The 20,168-nt window shown below is 35.3% G+C and overlaps 1 protein-coding gene across 1 annotated transcript in view; it reads left to right on the forward strand.

Moving 5' to 3' along the window:
- Positions 1 to 460: 460 nt before the first annotated feature.
- The window catches only part of LOC140145177 (uncharacterized), a 40,366-nt gene continuing 20,658 nt past the window's right edge, over positions 461 to 20,168 (forward strand). Inside the window, exons 1-2 of the mRNA XM_072166951.1 lie at positions 461 to 605; positions 2,577 to 3,605. Coding sequence (XP_072023052.1) covers positions 2,580 to 3,605 — 1,026 coding nt within the window. The 5' untranslated portion in view covers positions 461 to 605; positions 2,577 to 2,579. The remainder of the gene's footprint in view (positions 606 to 2,576; positions 3,606 to 20,168) is intronic.

The raw sequence follows: 20,168 nt of genomic DNA on the forward strand, positions 1-20,168 counted from the left end.
ATCGAGCTCCAAAACATCCTAAACATGGATCGTACACATAAAATATGTGTTTAACGCTCTGGTTTTATAATCTTTGGTTTTAAAGCCAATGTAAGTTACTCACCGTCCTCACTGCACCGTGGCTTATTGAAATAATTCAAAGAATATCTTGATCAATTCTGCTTACGATCAACGTACATATGCACCAAATGTTCACAATCAGTACTATGATGAGCTAAAGAGCAGTAAATCTGACTGCACTCTGGTTGTTCTTAGTTTGCATACACTATTGCTATGGAGCCAATTTTACGACCTGTTTAATAGATATTCCAGAATCGATATCCTCAGATAAATAACTGCAAGTTTTACATCGATCGATCGATCGGGATAGATAGTTAATCCTAATTCAATTGATCAAGTTATTTAAATAACAATAGGCACCTGAGTGAATCCATTATTCCATACATGCTGTTGTCACAAGCGGAATAGGTTAGTAAGCTGGCTCTGGCTCACTGGAAAAACCGTGTAGTATTCGGAATTAAACTTGGAACTAGCAGAGTGCAGTCAGCTTTACTGCACTTTCTTGGTATCTGTTATTATTTGCGGACATTTGGTGTACGTTGATCGTGAGTAGAATTTATTGGCAAGATATTTTTGGAAGTTTACGTATAATGTAAAAATATGAAATTGTGCCAATTGATGCTGTTGGTGATGATGGATAAGATTTTCTGAGGATGCAATTTTTATGTTGTTTCTGGTTTGTGACACAACACCATTTATACGTGTTGCGCTTTAACATGTTTAACGCAACTTGGTGTAAGAAAATTATCGCTTGGACTTGAGTTCGTTTTCCTGTTTTTAAAAAAGGTGAAATTTATTTCACTTGATGATGACAGATTAGTTAGAAAGGGATGTGCAATGTTTATTAAACACACCAAACATAATGGTAGAAATTTAGCCTCGCTTTCAAATTCGGACTGGCATCTGCTAATTTTCCAAGCTAATCAAGCAGGTCAAATATCGGAACCGACTAATTGTGTGTTTTACACCGGGTCAACTGACTCATGCAAATTATGTACAGGTGCAATTACTTACCATACGTGGGTACACAACTAGGTAACATATTGCAATGACTCATTATACGTGAGTCACTTGTACGCGTGTCATTTGATCTGGTTAGGCGTGTCAAATGAAATTACTCGCTGCAAATGAGTCAAGTGATCCATCTGTGACCAAGAAAGGTTTTCTGTATCATATGAAACTTTCAAAACGGGCTCAGTCTCTTTTACATAATAAACCATTGTGACTGAACGCAGTGATGTGTGACGCTATTAATTGGTCTACAATTAAGTGTAAAACAAATATGGCCACACATACATGTATCTTTTTACATTTTGTTAAATAATTCATTTCAAAAATAACTGGTTCGGGATCCATAGTTGTATTGATCGTACAGCATATTGAAAATGAGTGAAAATGTTGTCTAATTATTCTTCAGGAGCCCGTTGATTTGACAACGGTACGGTACGCTAATATATGTCAAAGAGGTCAAGTGAGATGATATACCACCATTAAATAGGACACGTGACTCCACTCTCTCTTCCTATAATGGAACCACTGGTCTAATATTCGACGCATCAAGTATAATTTCGTTATAATTTTTATCTGGTTATGAATGTTTGTTAACGAAAGACATACGACTTTTATCGGTAGATCTTGCGGGTTTGACGTTGAATATAATCGATATTTAGTCAAAAAACTTCCACCAGGATTAATCTAAATGAATGAAATAAATCCAGCTTGTTTGACATTTTCAAAAACGTAGATAGTAATAATAAACAGAGGAAGAGGCTTACGCATCATACACTGGAACATGGAAATATTCAAACATTACAACTAGCGCACGAGATCAAATTAACGATTTAATGATCGTTATTCTTAATATATCAATATACAGGGGAAAGAAGAATAACGAATCGCACACTAGCACATTTAAACATGAATTTACAAATGGAAACATAACATGCATAGACAGATATACCAGAGAAAAAACTCCGGACATACCTGCCTGTGCGGGGACTTGAACCCCAGACCTCTCGCTTGTCGGGCGAGCGCTCTAACCACTGAGCTACACAGACTGTCCCTGATATACAGGACTCAAGTCTGGTACTTATGGATATGAGCAGTCAAGGGTGAACAGTACTACAAACAACACATTACACACCAGTGTACGAGATCAATTAATGATGCTTACCCGCCAGCCTAATATAATCATACAAACAGAGGAAGAGGCTTACGCATCATACACTGGAACGTGGAAACATTCAAACATTACAACTTGCGCACGAGATCAAATTAATGATGCTTAATCGTTATGAAGAATTAATACGCATCGCACACTAGCACATTTAAACATGAATTTACAAATGGAAACATAACATGCACAGGCAGGTATGTCCGGAGTTTTTTCTCTGGTATATCTGCCTATGCATGTTATGTTTCCATTTGTAAATTCATGTTTAAATGTGCTAGTGTGCGATGCGTAGATTGTTATGTTTTCGCTAATCCTGTGTACTTTTTGCTCGTTTCCATTACAGACAATGGCAAATAGACGTCCACGTGAGTGGGACTACTTAATGCCGCATGTATGCAAGTATTGCGGGCAGAGATTTTACAACAATGTGTTACGATATTTATCTCATAAAAGACACCATGAAATGGGAATTCGTCCTTACTGGTATGACTACAAGAGCAAAACGAGAAACATGACGTCAATGGTTAACATGGTTAAGAATGCAAAGGAATGTTTCACTATTTCTAAACTCAAGACGAGATGGAAAACACAGCTACGTGATAGGCAGGGTAAACTGATTGATGGTAAACGTATCAATCGACCAAGGAATTACGGTATAGATTCAACATCTATCGCATCTGGGAAATTATCCACGAGTCGAGGAAAAAAATATTCAATGGATAAAGGATTAAAGAAGGAAAAACATTTTAAATGTACATTTTGTAACAAATGTTGCACAACTTCAGGTAATTTGAAGAAACATGAACGCATTCATACTAAAGAGAAGCCTTTTAAGTGTGCATTTTGTAACAAAGGCTTCACAACGTCAAGTAACTTGAAGAGACATGAACGTATACATACTGGAGAGAAGCCTTTTAGATGTACGTTTTGTAACAAAGGCTTCACAACGTCAGGTAATTTGAAAGTCCATGAACGTATCCATACTGAAGAGAATCCTTTTAGATGTACATTTTGTAACAAATGTTGCACAACTTCAGCTGACTTGAAGAGACATGAACGTATACATACTAAAGAGAAGCCTTTTCAGTGTACGTTTTGCAATAAAGTCTTTACAACGTCAGGTAGTTTGAAGAGCCATAAACGTATACATACTGGAGAGAAACCTTTTAAGTGTACGTTTTGTAACAAGGGCTTCACGACGTCAGGTGACTTGAAGAAACATGATCGTAGTCATACTGGAGAGAACCCTTTTAGATGTACATTTTGTAACAAAGGCTTCACATTGTCAGGTAGTCTGAAGCGGCATGAGCGTATTCATTCTAAAGAGAAGCCTTTAAATGTACATTTTGTAATAATGGCTTCACAACGTCAGGTGACTTGAGGAGACATGAACTTATACATACTGGAGAAAAGACTTTTAAGTGTATATTTTGCAATAAAGGCTTCACACAGTCAGGTCGTTTGAAGGACCATGAACGTATACATACTGGAAAGAAACCTTTTAAGTGTACGTTTTGTAATAAAGGCTTCACAAGGTCATGTAGTTTGAAGACCCATGAACGTATACATACTGGAGAGAAACCATTTAGATGTGCATTTTGTAACAAAAACTTTACACAATCAAGTCACTTGAAAAGGCATGAAGGTATACATACTAAAGAGAAGCCGCTAAAATATTGATTTTGTAATAAAAGTTGCACTCACTAAGACAATTTGAAAGTACGTCAACGTATTCATACCAGAGAGATTGCGATGTTCCAAACGCAGCACGTGAACCGCACGTTTTCACGTACGTTAATAGTATTAAATATTACTAGTCTTGGTTGCAAACTGGATTGTGCTCATTCGTCACGAAGGAGAACAAGTCGGCTGGAATAAAGACTATAAATCTGATCTAATCTAATCTAGGTCGATAGAGGGCATAATGATTGAAAATGCTGCTTAAAGACTTAAAATGCTGCTTAAACGTAATTGTATTTTTGTGCTCCTCAAATATTATAGTTGCCCAAAAACATAGTTTGGTAGATTAAAGATCACTACATTCATATATCATGACGTTACTTTCAAAATTTTTCGTCCTGAAAATTGGGCGCGTTGCATGAACTTCGGCATGAGGTAAAATCAGCATATTTCAACATAGCACCTGCATTTTATACTACGTTACTACGTTGGAATCCAAAATGGGAAATCACAATGTCATTTGGTGTCCGCAAAGTATCACACACATTTCAATGGGCAATCTCTGCGTATGGACATCGCGTATAAATTTAGTCGATTTTCAACACTTCGCTGTACCTTTATTATAATGATTTGTTACAAACAAAAAGGATCATAATAGTAATTATACTTACTTCGTATGTTCATTATCATTGACTCTCTTTAACATATTGTGAAATGTACAAATTTTGTGCATTTTCAACGATGTATCTAAGTTAAATTTCGGTCGTGGAAAATCGTCAAAACTGGCATGATGCAGTCATGTCTACAGTAGAATTCATCTCGACCTTTGCAGGACTTAAACCCCATTAAAAAGCTATTAAACCAAGATAACACTCATTGAAGCAGCTCAACTGATTAAATCAGATCTTCTCTGGTTGTGCACAAGTGTCTGTTTTCAATGTGCGACATCGCAATAAAGCTGATATTATAGCTTCAGTTGGGTAACCGATTATAAAGGAAACGAAAGGAAACAATGGTATGTGTAGCTTTGTTCACGAAATGAGACAAAGACCTGCTTTTTGTTAACCAGCATTCTTCAAAATGAGTAACATAATGAATGTTGACTTTTAAAACACGGTTTGGAAATAATTTCTTCATATTTTTGGCGTTATCTGTCGTTTACATATCCTTCCTAAAACACAAAAGTGCGACCCTCTCCAAACATCTAAATTAGCTAAAAATTTAGGACATGTTACAAAACTATATTTTCTAGAACCTATTTAGAATAGTTAAAATGTAGCTTGTACCGTTTTTTTTGTGGCATCCTTCAGAAGTGAGCGGTCCGATACCAATATTTTCGGTCAAATCTCCATTCAATTAACACGGGAGTTGGCTAGCTATGCCTTGCCCTCACTCATATTTTACAAAAGTGCGACTATTTCTGAACATCTAACCAAGCTGTAATTTTAGGTCATGTTAGAGAAATATATTTGCTAGAAGTTTGGAGAATAGCTAAAATATTGGCTGGTTATTTTTCACACAGTGATGTTAACTAGGCAAGTGCCCATTCTTCCAACGTACATCATTTTAGAGGTCACGCGTCAATGGTGAGAACACTGTGTATTGTGTATAGGAAAACGGACAGTAACTGCAGTATGGCTAAATACGTGACCTCGCTTCGATAAAGGGAGTGGTTTTGAATAGATCACGTACGTCCGATACCTACGTTTGGAAATCGCAATCTCTCTACTAACAAAAATAACCTTCAGTGTAGATTTAAAACAAAGTTGGGTATCTTGAAAGCACATAAACGTTTTCATGCAACGAGAAGCATTTTAATTGTCAATTCTGAACCAAGATTTCACACAGGTCACTTGTAGGAACTTGAGTGTATATCCACTAGGGTTGTAAAATTCCCGGGAATTTCCGGAGTGGAAAATTTCCACCGGCAATTTTGGGAATTAACGGGAATTAACGGAATTTTCGGGAATATTAGGAATTTTCAGGAATTTTCGGGAATTTTCATTCAAATCTAAAAATCAAAGTGTAAACATGGGAATCACTGTGTAGATTAGGGTATTAGAGTAATTTATAAGAGCATACAATCATAATAAAGAACTTCAAGAATGATCAATAACCATTTTTATCAAAGAAAACAACAAGCATGACCAGATCTTACTGTGTTATGTATTTGTTCTGTAAAACATCTTACACTAGCTAGTACAATGAGTTTTTGAACAATAACCACAAACTCTGAAGGGATAATCATTTATCTTAAATCTTATTACATAAGACTTGAACTATTATTTTAGTAATAGAATACTTTAGCACTGTCAACATTTTTGTTACCAGCTACCAGCTAATTGATCTTGAATATTAAATTTAAACTCTCATTCAGTGCTACATGTAGCTCATAAGATGTGAACTACAAAGATCTTGCATGAGTTAATGTCCGGGAGTTAACATCGTCTGTTCAGTACCAAAATACACATGTACCATGATAAAGGCCTACATACGCATTTTAAATTAAAATACAAATAATCACCAATTATTTTTCATAATCACCAATTATGTTTTGATGCCAAAACACAAATTTTACAGCAATCATATTCAACAGGGTTGGTGCGATTTAAATCAAATGATTTTTTTAAATCACCAAATGAATTTAAATCGAGCCTTTCATATTTTACCATTTTTTACTCCGTTCCTAATGCTTCTTCAACTTTTGGATGCAATTAAATACATCTATGATGTCAGCTCTATTGCTACATCATATAGTGCAGAATTCAACAGATTTATTCCCATGATTTTACCAAATTTTTTCTTTGAAATTTTCATACGGTATGTTAAAACATGTTTTGATATTTTGTAAATACCTGATAGGATTGTACATGTCTATCATTCCACTGAACTCTTTTGGCTTTATCATTGGGTATAGCAGTTCTTGGAATTAAAAAAGATTTAAAAAATCGATGTAAAAAAACAAAAACTGATTTAAATCAAATAAATTGATTTTTTATATTAAAAATCGCCAACCCTGATGATTCAAGAAGTATAGCATCACTTGTGCTGTTAAATTATTTAACAAATGGTTCCTGAAAATGATAAGAATATTGTCCATTTTCATAGCAATTTAAAGTTCGATTGAGGAAGTCAATTATATGACATGGCAAGTTACATCGTCAATCAAAATGACTACCATATTCTAAAGGCAAAATAAATAGGAATGTTTGTCTCAGTGACTCAAAGCTATTGAAAAATCCAAACTGCGTACATTTTTGGTTAAGAAATAGCAATTGGCTATTATAATGGTAATTGGGAATTCCCAAAATATGCAACATTTAAGGATGAAAATATGCAAGATGCTGGACTTGGAAAATCCCATGAGAAAAAAAATCTTTGTAATTTTTTTAATACTGAAAATCTGTGGTAAAAGAACATAAAAACAAGGCCTATTCTTCATTGGTAGCACTTATCTGATTCTAAACATCATATATATTGTTTGTTTGTTTATTCTTTCTTTATTGAGGGTAACAACTTCAGTGACCAGCACTGCTTTCCAAGCAGGCCCTCAGTCAATACAAAACATAATATAATAATAGTACACAAAAGTGATACAATATAAGATATACAAAAAAAAAATGCAATCACAATTATGAATTCATAGACTATACAACATTTTAGCATGAAATGAGAACATTTGTTTTGAATTGTCTCAAAGACATATTTTCCATATCAGTTCGAATCATTGGTGATATACTGTTCCAAATATGAGCAGCTCTGACGTGAAATGTACGTAATCCAGAATTAGTGTTGTATTTTGGAACAATCAATGTATTGGACGAATGATTTCTGGTTACATGAGAATGAGTATTATGAACAAATTCAAACTGAGATGATAAATATGAAGGACTAAGATTTCTTAAACATTTAAATGTAAGAATAAGCATATGATTTTTCCATCTGTCACTTAGTTTGATACACCCTAGTGAGTTTAACATGTCTATTACTGGCGTCCTAATATATCAGCAAATAGAATCGTTCTAGCTAAACTATTTAGTAAAACCTGAAGCCTTCTTTGATATTCAAGAGAAAAGTTACACCACACTGAACTAGCATAATCAAAATTAGGGGTTACAAGAGCATTTGATAACATAACAAGAGTGTGATGTGGAAGAAAATGTCTACAACGCCTAATGATACCAATTCTTTTTGAAACATTTTAGATAAATAATCAATGTGAGAGGACCATGACATATTATAATCAAACTTAACACCTAGATATTTGAAATCATCAACCTTTTCAATAATACAATTGTTGTATATAAGATTTACATTACTAAAAAGAGTAAATTTGCTTTCAATTGGCTTTCTGAATGATTAGATATTAAAATACAAGTTAAAAACATAATAAAAGCCAATAATTGAAAATTCCCAAAATTCCCAATATTCCCGGGCCCTTCAAAATTCCCGGAAACTTTCCGGGAAACTTTCCAAAATTCCCGGAAACTTTCCACCCCTTTACAACCCTAATATCCACACAAGTATCCACAGAAGCATGGAAGTATGAACGTGCTGATGATCAATCTCTGATGAACTACCTCTGATCACAGGTACTGATGACCACCTCTGATTACAGATATTGTTGCACTACCTCTGATCTGTTATTATATATAGAACTACCTCTGATTACATTTATTGTTGTGCTATCTCTGATTACAGTTATTGTTGACCTCTGATATCACAGTTACTGTTGAACTACCTCTGATCACAGGTACTGTTCCACTACCTCTGATCACTATACTGATGACCTACCTTTGATCACAGGCACTGTTACACTACCTCTGGTTATAAATATTGTTGAACTTTCTCTGATCAAAGGTACTGTTGAACTACCTCTGATCACAGTTACCGTTGAACTACCTCTGATCTCAGTTACTGTTATATCTGATCATATATAGGTACTGATTACCTACCTCTGATCACAGTAAATGTTATACTTCCTCTGGCTACTGTTATTGTTGACCTACAGGGTGAGTCAAAAAAGAATCGGTATTTTTGTAAGAACCACGTTGAACTTTCCAATTATTGAAAGTTGCTACATGTTGTGAAAAAATGAAGTCAATCACACCTACCATTTAATTTTTATGAGTCTTTTTGCTACGATACCCAATTTCATTATTTGTCCACGAGGTACCATGTATTTTGAATGAGAGCACACAATGCACGATAAAGGCACCAGCTGAAACTGACTTTACCTTAATGAGGTTGATTTTTGCGTTATTTCAATTTCTGTTTTCTGTTCAAACAAACTTTCTGTCATTACTTATAAGTCCTTCATACCTCACTCGACTCCAACTCCAGTAAATCCCAATATGTCCAACTACTGGATGTTTTATAATTCACTACACTTCAATTTACGCGCATTTCATTTCGACATTCGAAAAAAATCCGCCTACAAATGTGCACGTTTTTGATAGAGAATAAACATAAAGGTGAAATAAAAATAACACCAAATAATGTTTCTTTTCCTTAAACAAGACCAAGGACAATAACAATTTGGGTGCTCCATTTTATTTCAATGCCAATGAGGTTAAGAAAATAGCAGTTGTTCCAAATCTACCTTACACAGAGTGAGCGGACATTCCAATTTTAGACGTTTCTTGGACAAACATTAAAATTGGGTATCGCTATAAAATGGGTCATAAAAACAAAACGGTAAATGCTAAGGTCACTAATGGATATATCATTTATAAAATGTTTTAAAACCTAAAAGGTTCAAATCGGTTCTTAAATAAAAATGAATTCTTTTCTCTGTTGCACTTTTTTGACTCACGCTGTACAGTACTTATGAACGACCTCTGATCATCTGATCACAGGTACTGGTGAACGACCTCTGGTCACAGGTACTGTTGACCTACCTCTGATCACAGGTACTGATGAACTACTACTGATCACAGTTATTGTTGAACTACCTCTTATCACAGGTATACTTTTGATCTATCTCTGATCACAGTATTTTTATTGCTTCGTATAATGCTTGGCCTACTATATTTTGTAACGAAAATGGAAAGAGACGGCCATATGTATATATATAACAACCCAATTCATTCAAGTTTCTTTTAAATATAAATAGTCCTTGGCGCATTCTAAAATAGTTAAAATTGTTTTCATTGAGAGTCCTTGGAGCACAAACCTGTTAAGTGACTTATCAAATCGGCCACTTGTATATGAACTATGATCATAATTGCCAAGGATGACGGACATTTCTGAAATCGACTGCTCAGTGCCAGAAGTAGGCACGTGCACTAGCTGCCCTGTGATTATTTGGCGATTTACACACAGTATATTGTACTCGTATACACATGGCAGCTATTTGCACTTACTACTTCTGGCACTGAGAGGTTCAATTAGACTTGAAATGTACTGCTATCAGATTTGTATAAGCGAAGGCACCGCTACATTTCTGAAATTTCCACTATCAAATGCATTGCCATTGCAAGTACACATTACAGTCATACAATGCTTATAATCCAGTGTCCAAGACAGCGACAAATTTGAAAAAGTAGTTGTTCTCTCGTTAAGTAGGCATATCTAGCGAAATGCAGCTCTTTCATGTTTCCTATTTGCTATATTATCTCTAATAACTTATTTTTGTATAAATTAATTTCAAAACAATTATTTTGGTGCTTGGAATAAAAATTGTAATTTTATCTATTCAATCATTCGAAGTTCTTAAAAGCACAGTGTATATCGACTTGCACATGTCATTAAAAAAGTAAAACAAGCCTCAAGTTTACTCCGAGTCATTATTCCATTTCTGATTTAAAATTTAAATAAATAATATTATTAACCAGCATTTTGTTGAACTTTTAAAATATGTGTCCCAAGTTAAAAGCTGTTTCAGGCTTATGGCGAAGGTAATATTGCGGCAACAGTTTATTACAGTTTAGTAAAAATTAAGTAATAAGGGTGACTCATCCTTTTATCATCCTTTTATCATGTTGCCGCATACTATTGTTTTCCCTACGTCATTTGTGAATTTGCGTTGAAGAAAAGATGATATGAGTTCAGTACGTTGATTTTAAAACTATCATAGATATATATGAGCATTTGTGTTCAATCATGACAGCTGCTACCGTTTGTTCAGTGATATGCTCGAAACTACACGTTGAAAATGACATCGCAAGATTGTGCAGGTTGTGTTGTTTTTAGGCCGATATCTGGAGAAGTTTTCAAAAATGAATATATTATATTGGCATTTGGCCCATCCTCTGTTTTATGTTCCTATACCTAAAAGCAACGTGCAAATTATACTTTCATATTTTCAGACTTCAAGATTGGAACAAGGAAGGTTATTGTCTTTTTGACATTCATATTATCAACGAATTTTCAAATTTCATGTAGGTTAAAGGAATATTTCGTGATCCTAGCATCCTCTTTTTATGACATTTTTCAGAACATATCCACGAAAAAAGCATCTTCCCAAAATTTCAGTTGATTCCGATTTTGCGTTTGCGAGTTATGCATGATTATGTGTATTACATTGCTCCATAGACAATACGTTGTAATTTCGTTCTGGTGCACCAGAACGAAATTCAAATTTCGCGATATCTTTGCTGAACGAATTAATCTGCAAGAAATATTTTGTACATAATCATTATGTAGCCGGAGTATTCCAGTGATATAAAAATCTCAACTTTTTTTGAGAAAAGTGAGGGGATGAGGCTGTGGATCACGAAATGCCCTTTTAAGTGTGTATGTGACGTAGGCAATGGTTAAGGTTGGTCTTAACCTAGGAATTATGGAAACTTCGGCGGGCCTCATAACTGCTAAATTGTTGGTCTAAAGTAAATAAAAGTATACATATTTAGAATGGCAAAGAATTAATAAATGAATCTGTGAGGTCAACTTTGGGCCAAATGCTCATTTTTGGCCAAAAATACCAAAAAACCAGTTTTTTGACCCACTTCTTTTTCGTTAAACGTAACAAAAAAATTCTTGGGCCAAAATTTGTTTAAATAAATTTTTTTAAACTAGATGAAAATATTTCGGATGCGTTTTTTTTTAATTTGTTTGAATTTTGACCAACTTTGACAAATTTGCACCAAAAATGGTCAAAAATGCTTAATTTCAACAACAAAAATCATAAAAAAGCAAAATTTCAAATATTTTTAGTGAAGTTGGTCAAAACTAAAAAAAAATTAAAAAACGGCTCCTAGATATTTTATCTAGTTTTTAAAAATAAAGAAAATAGCAAATTAAGGAAAATCAGGGCCTAGCCCACCAGTAATTCTAACAGAAACCATTTAATCACCATTCATTTCAGAAAAGTATATCAAAGAAAATATCAAAAGTCCTCAAAGGTCCAAGTAGAGGAACAGTGTCTAATTTGCATAAACCCAAAATGGCCGCTTAACACCTTTGTTCCATAACCATTAAGGTATAGGACATTTTTTTGTTTTTGCTATAGCCCCCGAATGAAATATATTTAATTATGTTTGTACTCGCTCCGGTAGCATTGTGTGTGAATTTTACATCCGAACTAAGTGCTATTCTTTTTTATGGGCATTTTAGTGTTTAAAATGGCCCAAATGAGGGTTTTTCAATATTGCCGTCAATCACCCCCATAAACTTTACATGTAAAATAAAAAGGCTCATAAAAATTTAATAGTACTTAGTTCGGATGTAAAATTCACACAAAATGCTTTTTGAGTGATTACAAAGATAATTAAGTACTTTTCATTCGGGGCTATGTGGAATTTTTTTTAATGTATTCCTTGTACAATGACATTTCACAATAAAATGTCCATTGGAAGCAAAGGTGTTTATATGCAGGGGTGAAATATCAAAGTTGGTCAAATCTGGTTTAAAACCATACCAATGTCTTGCTCTCATCATAAGGATTCAGAAAAGGTATAATTTGATCAGTCTCCGACATACAGTTCTTGAGTTATAGGCAAATGGAAATATGATCCAATTTTAATCCAACTGGTCTCAAATTGTTCCTTTGGCAAAAATAAATCAAATCTGAATCCTTATGACTAAAGGAATACATTGGTATGGTTTTTAACAACAATTTTGAAATGTCACCCCTGCATAAGCGGCCATTTTGGATTTATGCAAATTAGGCACTGTTCATCTACTTGGACTTCTAGGGACTTTTAATAATGTTCTTTAATTTACTTTTCTGAAATGAATGGTGATTAAATGGTTAATCTGTTATTACTGGTGGGTGATTTTTTTATTTGATTGGTCTAATCCTCAGATATAACTATTCATTTTAAGTCGCTGGTAACCAGTATTTCAAAAAAGGTGTAGCTTTGAATTGATGTGATGGGATTCAATTTTATTCAATATATATGCTGACCAACAAATCGTTCTACGGTTTCACAATTTAAATTACTATAGACCTATGGCCCGAGATTGCCGAGAAGGCATTGAGGCAAACAACATGCATGTGAAATATTCCAAAGGTTAATGATCGAGAATGAAAAGATCAGGTTAACTTTATTATGTTTGTCTCCCTATGCATGAGTGCGTATATTTATGGCCTTTACAATATTTTCTTATGTTCTTGGTTAGGTATGGGGTATTATTAAAGTAAAAAATAGTTATTATTAAATGAAATCCATCCTAGCACAAATAAATCGTCTTCATTCAATTGTGCTCTCTTTAAAGTATCTATAATTAGTGAAAAGATGTAGCTCAGCGGCCGGCCAACAAAAAGAAATTGTCTATAGTAGGCCCTATACGAGAAACAAGATTTTCTCTCTGAATTGGCCGTATTTTTACGAGTAAGAAAATCAATCGCATTATCGTGCTCACTCTAGCGTAAGTTTGGGCCCTATTTGACTCATTGGAATGTTCGAAAGGACTCCCCCCCCCCCCCCCCAAATGAATCAAGTATTTTTTATACAAGGTTTTCCTCTATCGATCGATCGATCGGGATAGATAATTCATCCCAGATTCATCCTTAATCAATTGATCATGTTATTTAAATAACAATAGGCGTGTGTCATATAGTTGTCATGAAAGTCAAGTAGGATCATCTGAATCCATCATCCATCCATACATGCTGATTGCTGACGCTGTTGTCAAGTGGAATAGGTTACCTGGCTCTGGCTGTACCGGAAAACCGTGCGGAACAATTTGAACTACCAGAGTGCAGTCAGCTTTTCTGCTCTTTAGCCCTTGTTATCTGTTATTATTTGCGAACATTTGGTGTATGTGGGGGTGAACGTGTATATTGACCGCGAGCAGAATTCATTGGGCAAGATATTCTTTGAATTATTGCAATAAGCCACGGTGCAGTTGGTGAGTAACTTATTGGTATTAAGAGCGTTAAACACATAAGACTTGTGAATACATTTTGTATGTAAGATTCGGACCTTATCCGTATATCTATGTTTTCAAGTTTATGGATAATGTAAAAAATGTGAAATTAAAGATGAACCAATAATTGATGCTGACAAATTAGTGATGATGAGGTTTAGGTTTAGGTTTAGGTTTTATTAATCAAATACATCGCAGCAAAAGGCTGAATTGAGAATAAGATTATTTGCAGATCAAATTTTAATATTGGATGTTTTGTTTCTGGTTTGTGAGACACCTGTTACGAATTGGGTTTGGCATTTTGTACAAGTTTCTCAGTACGACGGCAACTTCGTGACCTCTTTTGTTCGATAGAAATTTTTTACGGGTTGGTGAACACGGGTTACGTAACTAAATGTTGAAAATTTGACCGGCAAACATGTTTTAGCGAAATAGCTCCAGAAATGGAGACACGGGTCGTTTTTGCTTAAATTGCGTACCATGATCACGGATAAGATACCAAACATTTGTGCAAAGAACAAAAAACGAGTAAAAGTTGAATAATATTGAAAATAAAGAAGCTTGAACATGTCCAAAGTGGCCGGGAAAATGAGAAAAATTGCATGTCACGATCACCAAAATCCTTATATCTACAACAGTGAGTAAACGCCGGTCGTATGCTTTTCTCTAATGATAGATATTAACTAACGTTAGCTTGTATTAAATTTTCAGCGAAAATGATTGGTGGAATAATCGAGTCGTAGGTTGGAAAGTTACTCTCAAAACAGCACCGTGTCGCAATCTTGCGTGACCCGTTAGTGACAAGTGTCACTAGCAAAATAGCAGCCGGCCTTGTCATTATATCGAATAATAATCGTCAGAATCGTCCAGTTGACTCCAGTGATATTTATTTATTCAAGCAAAATACTGCATTGACTTACAAAATATTGAAGTCAATATAAAAAGTAGTATCACCTCATTTGACTGAACTGAAAGCAGTTTTAAAAATATTATTGTTGATCGAGTCCCTGAATGAGAAATAAGATTGTAAAAGATACGAGTATGGTATAGCAGGTTGTGATGGTCTAGTGGTTGACGCCGTGGTTTGAAGTGCGAGAGGTTGAAGGTTTGAATCCTACAGCATTTCGATTTTTTTCTCTCTTGTTCTGTTAGGCCTTTGGTGTATGTGTGTAGGCCCGTCAGTATTTATATGATCATTTGAAAATATTTCTATGCAACACGTTTGCAATGTTTTTCTTTATGTGTAGGCCTACATATTAAAAAATGAGATAGCGTCAGCCATAATTTACGAATTTCAAACCTGATTAATATTTTGGCATAATATTATTGGTAATTTTTACACCGTTCTTACACCCTACCCAGACATACACAAAATTGGAATCAGCGTTTCGTTGTCTAGAGTAACTTTAATTATAGAACACCACACGGCGGTCAAAATAAAAAAATGCTTTCTTTCATTTTACCTCATTATTTCTGCTTCAAATGATCAGAAACCATTCCGGAAAGTTGTTTACTAATATCATAAATATTTAAAAAAAAAACCAAAAAAAAACCTCTATGGTAGGGTTCGAACTTCCAACCTCTCGCACTCCAGGCACGGCCTTAGCCACTAGACCATCACAACCTGCTAACTTATTCACGTACCTTTTGCAATGTTATTTCTAATTCAGTGTCTCGTTCAACAAAAATCTTTTATAAACTGTTTGTAAGTTCAGTCAAATGGCTTGAAATTACGTTTTATATTGACTTCGATATTTTGTAAGACAGGGCAGTATTTTGTATGAATAAATTAATATCACTGTAGTCAACTGGACGATCCTGACAATTATTAATCGATATATGGACAAGGCCGGCTGTTAATTTTCCTGGTGACACTGGTCACTAATGGTCACGCACGATTGCGAGGAGAAGCCCTTTGAAAGCAACTTTCCAACCTACGACTAGATTATTCCACCAATCATTTTCGCTGAAAATTTAATACAAGCTCAAGTTAGTTAATATCTATCATTACAGAAAAGCATATGACCGGCGTTGGTTCATAGTTGCAGATATAACCATTTTGGTGATCGTGACATGCATTTTTTCTTTTTTTTTAGGCTACTTCGCGCACAATAAACATTCATTTTCTCCACAATAATTGGACTTTTACACGTTACTGTTTGCCTTATACTCATGTTTCATATCTTATCTATGGGCTCAATGTGGAAATGAAGGGAGAAACGACTCGTGTATTACATTTTTTTGATGTTTTCTGAAAAACTGTATTTGCCACATGATTTTCAACATTACGTTACGTAACAGCAGAGGTCACGCCGGTAAAAATTACCGGAAGTGAGCTAAGTTGCTGTCGTACTGTCTCACCCTCTGGTTTGGCACCATTTATTTTCAGGAATACTGCCCTCATTTTAAGTTGGAGGGAGATTTAAATTGGGTTGTCAAGAGAGGGCGACAAAATTTAGTTGGGATTTGAGAATCAATTTTTGGGAATCAATATTTTGCACCTGTTTTTTTCCTTTGTGTGCTTGATGGGAGTTCTTAGACAATTTGATTTTTCGCATCAGTCTGAGTTTTGCCAGCCATGCATGCAGATCTAAAGGTAAAGAGTGGTGCATTATTACTTGAGTGATTTTTGGGTATTTGGAGAAATGAATTATTTTTGATATGGGTGAAGCTTTGGCTGTTTAATGTTTGACACAGGTTGTGTTAACATGACTTGTGGCCTGGATTTTGTTTTTCTTGATGGACAAGATTTTTGGGCACTCCGAGGATAGTTTTGTTGATAAGTTTGTTATTTTTCTTGAGCTGTCGTTGTTCTGGAGATTGCTGATGACGACACAGCAGTTTCGAGCAATGGTTGTTCTTTGTTGCTGAGAATAAGGAAATTGTATTCTCAGTTGAAAAATATTTTGTTTTTCTAGAGCCGTCGTTGTTCTTGAGATAGCTGATAATTGGCAGCAGTTTCGAACAAGGGTTGTTCTTTGTAGCTGAGAATGAGAAAATTGTATTCTCGGTTTTATATTTTGTTTTTCTTGAGCCGTCGTTGTTCTGGAGATTGCTGATGACGCCACAGCAGTTTCGAGCAATGGTTGTTCTTTGTGGCTGAGAATAAGGAAATTGTATTCTCAGTTGAAAAATATTTTGTTTTTCTAGAGCCGTCGTTGTTCTTGAGATAGCTGATAATTGGCAGCAGTTTCGAACAAGGGTTGTTCTTTGTAGCTGAGAATGAGAAAATTGTATTCTCGGTTTTATATTTTGTTTTTCTTGAGCTGTTGTTGTTCTGGAGATTGCTGATGACGCCACAGCAGTTTCGAACAAAATTATAGCTGTTCGTTGTATCTGGGAATGAGAAAATTGTATTCTCAGTTTTCAAATTGGTTTTCATTCATTTCTCCAGAGTCTAAAATTACTCGGGGTGTTGAGTTGGCAAATTTGTGGGGCAAATTTAGGCTTGAAAACAAATTTTTGCCTGGCAAAATTAACTGGGCGTGGCAGGACTAAGCTTGCAAAATTTATATGCTTAGTAAAATCTGGGCGTGTCAAGTCTAATTAAATTTCATGTTTTTGATTTCCATCAGTTTTAAAAATCTTCCCTATGCATTTCAAAATTTGTTTGTGTTTTGGGGTTTTCATTCATGCACGCTTAACACATTGAAGGTTACAGCCGGGGGCGGTTGCCGTGTCCTTTGTGAATGATGCGTTTACGCAGTCTCACAATTTTGTTTAGGTTAAAGCGCAGTTCCCTGTGTCTATGCAAATTCCTCGAATCTGGTGCGCGGACATTTCTTTCCGAGGCCGTGGTTTTGCACCTAATCTGACGAAGACTTGGGTTGTCAAACCGGGCTGGCTGGTTGATTTGTGTCCTGGGAGCGGGCTTAAAACCTTCAGTGTTTTTTTGTTGAGAGCATGTAAATGAAAACTAGAAATGCAATCGGTTTTGAAATTAGGTCGCAATTTATTATTTTGTTTTTATTGTCGCGTTTCATCAAAAATATATTTAAAAGGACAAGTATTTATTGAAATCTCATGTTTAGGCCTTAGTTAAAATTTTGGGGATGTTAAAATTTAGGGTATCAAAATTTCAGCCTGGGAGCTGAGTATGGCTTTTATTTATGACTACCCTACTTGAGATGTTTTCTAAATTTTTGTCTTGCTGGTTTTCGTGGAAATTTTTGTATGCACAGGTTCAGTAAAATTCGTCCCTAGTGGATTTTTTTTGGACTCTATAAAAGGAGTCTATGCTTTTTATTGACCTGTTCATATTTTATGGTTTCATTGAGAGCTGGCAATTTTCTGGACAGAATAACGAAAGGTACTCTATATTGGAAGTCATGAATGAAAGTCTTGGGTTTTTAGGGTGGTTTAAGTTCCGTGCAGGTTTGGGTCTGCGGTACGTACTTGATCTGGTGATAACTGAGTCGTTTTTGGTCCGATGTTGCACTTCATTTTATTCTGGGTCCCATTTTGTTTTAATATTGTTAACTTCTCTGCTCGGAGTTAGACCACAGATTAGTTACACAATATGGGTGGTGGCAGCGCTCGGGAGCTGTGGCAGGACTCCCACCGGTATTTAGTTAGGGCGTTAGTGTTTGTGATTTCATTTGGCTGTACGTTTAGTGAATTACGTTTTTTGGGGTAGCGTTAAGCCCCAGTTTTTAATGATTTCCAATTCTCTTGGGGCTGGAAAACTTCTCGAGGCCTGTAGCGGTAGTAACGCTACGAGTTGTTTATTTTATTATTTAATGTTAGGGAAAGACGCCATTTTGGATTTTAGTTGGGGCCCAGGATAGGATTGAGGTGCACTTCATCGGATTTGGAGCGATTTACTTGGCCAGATTTGGTACTGATCTGCAGACACGATTTTGCAGGGGATTTTAGATATAAATTTAAATGGGGGTTTTATAAGTTCATCATTTTCTTACTTACATGAGATTTCAACTAAATATCTTGATCTAAAAATAGTGCAATTCATTTTATAAAATTTCGCTGCATAAAAAAAAAGTCTTCAATGCAGTATACAGACATTAATAAATTATCTGTTTTCCATTAAAATAAAATGTGCAATATTTTAAAATGAGATTTTGATGCTTGTAAAATGAAAGGAAAGCGCAGAAATATAAATTAAAAATGATTTTTGCCATTATTTCTTGTTTCATATTGATTTTTATTTGTTGTTAATTAGGCCACAAAATTCCCTACCCTCTTCAATTTTTGAGGGACCTGTCCATTGAATTTCATTCATTCCCTTTTTGTCGGCCACGCTACCCACGGCCAGGGAATTGTCGGACTTCGTCGCAAGTCCGACTTTTAATCAATTTTCCCAAACCCCTGGTCTGTGACACACCTTTCATACGTGTTGTGCTTTAACAGTACGAGTAGTGGCATAGCCAGTTTGGGAGGGGGGAAGGGAGCCGGTGCGCCCCCCCCCCCTGGCTTCGCCACTGCTCGCCCCCGCTCGTCATGGCCGTCGGTACATTTATGGCCGTCGGTATAGACGGAAGGCGTTGGTGAAAAAAAGAAATGGGTTAACAATAGACTGTTTTTTACCCAGGGTGACAGGAAAAAGGGGCGAATTTAAAAAAATTGATGAATAATTGTGAATTAAATCAATTATACCAAACAAAATTTGTGTTTTTATGTCGGTAGCGCTTATTATCCTTTTTTTAATTTTTTTTTTTTTTTGCTCTTCACTTTTTCAAACCAAACAAAAAAATTTGGTCAACAAATCACAACTTCCGTCGGCAAAAAATATTTCCGTCGGTACATTTACTACAAGTTCCCGGTTCCGAAATCCTGGCTACGCCACTGTGTACGAGTATTGTCGCAAGGACTTGAGTCCGTTTTACTGTTACATTACCCGTTTTTTTAAAGTGAAATTTATTTCATTTGATGATTAATTATTGACGATGGTGAGGGATGTGCAATGTTATCCTCGGATGAATTT

The sequence above is a fragment of the Amphiura filiformis genome, unplaced genomic scaffold (assembly GCF_039555335.1).
Source record: "Amphiura filiformis unplaced genomic scaffold, Afil_fr2py scaffold_164, whole genome shotgun sequence".
In the NCBI taxonomy this organism is placed as follows: Eukaryota; Metazoa; Echinodermata; class Ophiuroidea; order Amphilepidida; family Amphiuridae; genus Amphiura; species Amphiura filiformis.